Here is a 6,000-nt window from a genome sequence, read left to right as displayed (position 1 = left end):
AGATAGTAGTATAATGTGTAATTATTATTCTACAAAATTCCTTTTACTGATACTCGATTTTTTTTTTAGATTGGAGCTCATTGTTTAGAGCGACCTAATTTAATAGGCCAACATTTTTCTCATGAATAAGCATAAGAGACTTCACTTTTTATAAATCTGCCAGACATGACCACACTGTCTTCAGCAGCTAATGCGAATAGTTCAATACTCCACTCTGAAAGTAGTTCGCACTGCACTCAAGGAGGTGGGTAACTATAAATTAGCCTTTAACGTATCAAAAAGTTGGAAAAGAAGAAAGAAAGAAAGAAAGAAAGAACAGCTTGGAAATTACATGAAACTAATTAGTTCCTCATATTCGACTTCCAATCAATATGGATCTGAAACTAGAGCAAAAAAAAAAGATCTTTTGTAGTGTGGATGTGTACACAAAAAATCACATTGTTAACCACACTCAGACCACACTTGGCTGTGGTTTGACATTTTTATCCACACAATGCTTTCATTTCGTTCGTTTGCATTTATTATACTTGGAGAGCTCTTCCAAAAAATAAACCTTTTCTATAATTCTTCAATACATTAAACGGAATATTTTGTTTATATATTCTCTAATAGGGTATATGATTTTAATGTTGGGAAGTATTAAATCACATTTGATAAGGATGATAGGGTTGGAAGACATTCTTTTTTTCTGCTCCTCTGTTACGGTACTCATTTTACGACTTCACAGGTGCAACTGTACGGGCATCTGCGTGTGTTCTGTGTCTTAAGTTAAAAGTTGCGAATAGTTGATTTCCGAGCGCAACCTTGTCTTAATATAAATATTTCTATTTTGATCCAGTCTTTTTGTTCTTGCTAGGTACAATCCATTGGCATAAAGATTTGTTACTGTTTTATCTTGCGCAACGGTGTTGACAGTGGAGGCTCTGTTGCTTTATTTGGCGACGGTGGCTAATTCAATTGTCCATTGAAAAGCATTCTTGTAGTACTGAAAGAATCGGGTTAGCAGCGTACACCATAAGATCCATTCTGGAACCAATTTGTTTTGTTCATATCAGATTATGTCGTTAAGTCTTTAAACCTGGAACCTTGTTTGGGTTTTTTTTCCGCGTTCCTAAACATCCGCGATTTAACATGTTTAAACACATTTTTGAAGTTCACTTCCTCATGCATGGCAGCGATAAGGAAGTGTTGTGAATCTTCTCTAAGCAGAAACTGCAAGCTCAAGAAGTTAAACAAAGGAGTGGCTATAGTGGGCGTGTTACCGTGAAGGCAGGTGATGTATAAAACTGTCCCAGGTCTCGCGTCCCATTAGCTCAAACTAGGTTTTACAATGGGAAGAACTCTCTTATTATGGATCTTGACACTATCAGTCTCGCTTGGTCTTTCAGGTAAGTCGCTGATTATTTTGCATGTCAACATAACGCGTTGTTACCTGACCAATATATCTTGCAATGTATGGTTTTGAAACTTACAGTATCGTTTAAACTCTTCACTTTCACGACTCCTAAGTTATAGAAGAGGCCTGGTAAAAATAATGATCGTCACAGAAGTCATATTTATGTGCTTACTACCCTAATAGTTACGTCTAAAGAAACAAACTCGTGTAACTGAGTGTGCCCTTGAGGGAAGACAGTTTGGGCAGAGTTTTTGTGTTTATGCATAAAAAATCAAGAAGACATCTTTGAGGTTAAAGTTACTATCATCCATTGAATCAACATTTTAATACACACCCTTTCAGTTTCAATGCATATGCATTGCCATATGAACAGGTACATTGATATTGTTTTCTACCAGATCATTAAAAATATTATTGCAGTCAAACTCCATTCAAATTTTTGCACACACTAAAATCATGGTACATTTTTTAATTGATATTTTACACTATTGCTTTATCATGAAATGATACGACATAGATTACTATTAAAACATTTAGAGCACTATGAATTTATTAGTAATAATAATAATAATAATAATAATAATAATAATAATCCCCTTTATAATAATAAACCCAAGCAAACCCACGCAAGAAGCTGATTACTTGGAATAAGAGGAGAGAAACTAAATCACAGATTCATCTGGCTAGAGAAGGAAATCTTTTTTTCAGATTTTGTTTTTTGTTTTTTTGGTTAATCACAGACAAAAACATTTTTAAAAATTACTTGATTACAATAACATTAAAGGCTAGCCTTCTTCCCAGTTGATCGCACTGTTCTGTGCAAAATGAATATTTTTGTATAAATATCGCACAATAAATAGAATATTAATAGGCTGGCTCTTGTCAAGTACAAAAAAATGTCAGCTTGGGAATGGTCCATTGCTGGTCATTTTTACCAATTAGCAATGAATACGGTTTGTAACCGCTTCAATAACATGTTCCAAATATTCCTGTCCTGATATCTGCCACTTTTGAAATCTGACAGTAGATGTCAAGCACAGTGATTACGCAGTAGCTACTAGAGTGGCCTACTCGTGTCAAGACAAACAGCCTGTCGTTCAGTGGTTGGCAGATTAGAAAAAGAGACCACTTTCCAATAATTGCCTTTCATGTCCTGCACAGTGGGCAGCACAGCGCCACAGTGATTAGTATTGCTCCTCACAGCACTGGTGTTCAGTTCCTCGGGTGCTATTCACTTTGAATTTGTATGTTCTCCCCTTGTTTGCATGGGTTTCTCCCTGGTGCTCCGGTTTCACCCCACAGTTCCACAACATACTGGTTTATGGGAGTGTGTCTTTGTGTCTGTGTGTGCCTTGCAATCGACTGGCGTCCTGTCCAGGGTGTGTGCCCGTTTCTTGCTGGAATAAGCTCCAGCTCTCCTGTCCCCGTATATTGAATAAAGCAGTTAGATATCCTGCATATTGAAGAATGGTTGATTCCTGTTGTGATCTGATCATCCTTGAATTTATACAAGTGGGAATAGGAGGGAATCGTAGGAGAGTTCCACTATCTCAAACCCCATGTCATGCTTTCTGCCCCCCACCTAGAATAGTTTGTACCAACCCAACTTGATGGAAAAGTGCAAATGAAAGAACAAAAACTGTTTTGGGGTGTTTTTTTTTAATTTAAGGTTTCTTGAGCAGACGTTTTGCATTCTAAAATCCATAGTTTAATCATCATGAGTAATAATACACTTCTTAAAATAAATGACCACAGTGTCTGGATTGTGAAAACTGGGATTGCGCAATTTTCCAAGATACTGGTATCGACTGCATTTTATTAACTGGCAGTTCATTAGGAAGTCACATTGTCTGCTGGAGAGGCGGCTGGCTTCTGACCAAATGCTTATGTGGATGAGATTATTATTTTTCTGCTTGTTTAGCTGAACAAATGCTGAACTGATCACGTTCTACTTGAGGATCAGGGCATCCAGAAAAGAGGCTGAATTATATTTAGTCTTTAGAAATTACTGAACGTTTATATGTGCTGGATTGGTGCTTTCAAAGTCCAGGATTGAAGTCCACTGACTATTGTCTAGTCACCGACAGTTGTGCAAACGTACAATTACTTAATTAAACCAAAGTAGCGACGATGGGGTGATTAAAATTCCCATGATGCATTTAATTGATGAGAAAAATGAGAAATGCTATTCCAGATATCGTGACTATAAATAAAATTCATGCATTCTTGGTCTGACATACTTTTGGTCTGCACACTAGTCATCAGTGCTGATGAAGGTGTTCAGTTTGAAATCATTTCCGAAACTTTCAGATTTAATATACGATGCCTTGAAGACCACATCTTTAGCTGTCTAAGCTAACAGGAATTTATATCTAGAATCTTCAACATATTGATAAAGTTAAAAATGCTGTAAATTTGTAAATTATTTTTTTTTAAAAATTCTCACTTGTTTAAGTATTCAGCCCGTTTGCTACAGTAACCCTGAATCAGTTCAGCTGCAAAAGAGTAGTGTGAAACCTCACTGAGCTAATATGGTTTCTGTGTGTCAACAAATTGGTTTAAGCTCAACGTCAGTAACAGATATGAGTAACTGCAGCTCTGTTAGTTGCCTCACATAGCACTATGAGTAACCGATTGTGAAGCCCACACTGCTTTCGATATAAACCAGTGGTGATGTGGGAGGAACATATCAGGATGTAATTTTCCCTTTAAATACAGTGAAATCAATCTTTAAGAAGTAGAATGTGCATCCTACCACCTAGAGACTACCTAGATAAGTCCTGTCTTCCAAACTGAGCAGAAGGGCAACCATAAGAATTCCCAGCTGGAAGTCAATGTTGAAAGATATGGAAAGTTTCTTTGGGGAGTCAGTATTCTGGTTCCTACACAAACCTGGTTTGTATGGTCAAATGACAAGAAAGTAACCACTGCTGAAAAAGGCTCCTCCTAAATTCCATATAAGATACATAACAGACATGTGATAGAAGGTTTTATGGTCAGGCAAAAGAAGAAGCGTGTGGACCCGAGTGATGACCGAGCACAGTACATGTGAATCGTTGTTGCCCACTACACTTGAGTTGTCCACATCTAAAACAGTCCAAATTATAACAGAACAGAAGTGGAAATTACTTTTAATCCAAGAACAGGAAGCAAGTGTATACAAAATGGGTTGTGGTAGTATGGAACAAGATACCCATGTTGTCAAAGCCATTACCCTGGCCTCCTTTAAGAAAATGCCATTAATAATTAGCTACCAATTTCCAATGAGCTGAATAACCTCCTCTCTTTTGTAACCTTTCTCATATTGTATCATCAAAATGTGCCAGCACATACAGTACTACTGGTGTAATGGCATGGAAAATATCACTTGTTATTGTGTGTTATATTATGTATTCATTAATATCATAGCAACAGCATGATTTTTTCATAGAGAAGGTAACTCTTAGGTCAGTAATTACCAACCATGTCAATGCTAACTTAGAACCTCTAATTGTTCTCTAGTTGTTCCTATGTTTGTACAGTACTTATGCTTGCATCAGGTGAAGAATTTGTAGGCTGGGGGGAGTGACAACTGTCCCCATAATCTGTGAGGATTTGATCCCGTTGACTTCATCACTTTTTTTGCTGATCAGTGTTTTGAGAAGCCGATAGGGCCATATGTTTATTAAATAAATAGATTTTCGTGGTCTAAGACCTTGCAGTGTTGTTAAAAGCTTTGCAGGACATTATCGTGAAAATATAAAAATACTCCCAATTTCTTCAGCTCTCGTAGAACTCATAATATCTTCAGCATGAGAAATGAGGTATGGCTCTGACAAGGACACCGTTTGGAGAGAAGAATGCACAGTCCTCCACACAACTAACACTACTGCAGAGGTCATTATGATAAGGATTCTGGAGTAAACTCTCACCTACTGTACATAATCTCAGACTACACACTAGTCATCACAGAGTTAAAATGTGCTCAGTTTGACATCAAATCAGAAACTCAGGATTCAATATACAGTGCCTTGAGAAATTATTCTCTCCCCTGCAAAGTTTCCACATTTTGTAGGTGTCTGAGCTTGCAATCCTGACACTTCCAAACAGGACTTTATATTTAGATTCGTCACAACCTACTCCAGATTTATAAAGCTTACCTTTTAAATTAGTTTTTTAAAGAGCATTAGAAGATTCTCAGTTGCTTAAGTATTCAGCCCATAGGAAAAGCTGATCAGCATTATGGAACATTAATACACAAAACACAGCTTGAAAACTAAGCTAATAGATATTCCTATCACTGATCTATAATAAGTCAAAGGAATTTCTGAAGATATCTGGGGTGGGTGCAAGTAACATTTACAGTCTGTTAAATGTAAATATTAACAGTTTGTTAAAAAAGCAGGCATAGATACAGTAAAGATGCAGAATGGAAGAACCCACTGTAATATGCCACAGAACAAAAACAAAAGGAATGGGAGTTAATATCTAATTAATGAGACTGTTGAGTATCCTTCAGTCCTGATTGTCCATGTTTTTCTGGAAGTTTCTTATATATGTATACCTTGTTTCCTGAATTTCCAGTTATGTATCTCTCTTGAAGCCTTTCCACCGCCCCATCTTCA

At 36.9% G+C, this 6,000-nt stretch overlaps 1 protein-coding gene across 1 annotated transcript in view; it reads left to right on the top strand.

Moving 5' to 3' along the window:
* Nucleotides 1-1,170: 1,170 nt before the first annotated feature.
* The window catches only part of LOC148674359 (zinc metalloproteinase/disintegrin-like HR1a), a 29,810-nt gene continuing 24,980 nt past the window's right edge, over nucleotides 1,171-6,000 (top strand). The window contains exon 1 of the mRNA XM_088624477.1: nucleotides 1,171-1,388. Within this exon, the coding sequence (XP_088480603.1) occupies nucleotides 1,331-1,388 (58 nt within the window). The 5' untranslated portion in view covers nucleotides 1,171-1,330. The remainder of the gene's footprint in view (nucleotides 1,389-6,000) is intronic.

This window comes from Lepisosteus platostomus, chromosome 3 (genome assembly GCF_059453375.1).
Source record: "Lepisosteus platostomus isolate fLepPlt1 chromosome 3, fLepPlt1.hap1, whole genome shotgun sequence".
NCBI lineage: Eukaryota > Metazoa > Chordata > Actinopteri > Semionotiformes > Lepisosteidae > Lepisosteus > Lepisosteus platostomus.
The sequence above is the reverse complement of the archived record's forward strand: the minus strand, read 5'-3'. Positions and strand labels throughout refer to the sequence as shown.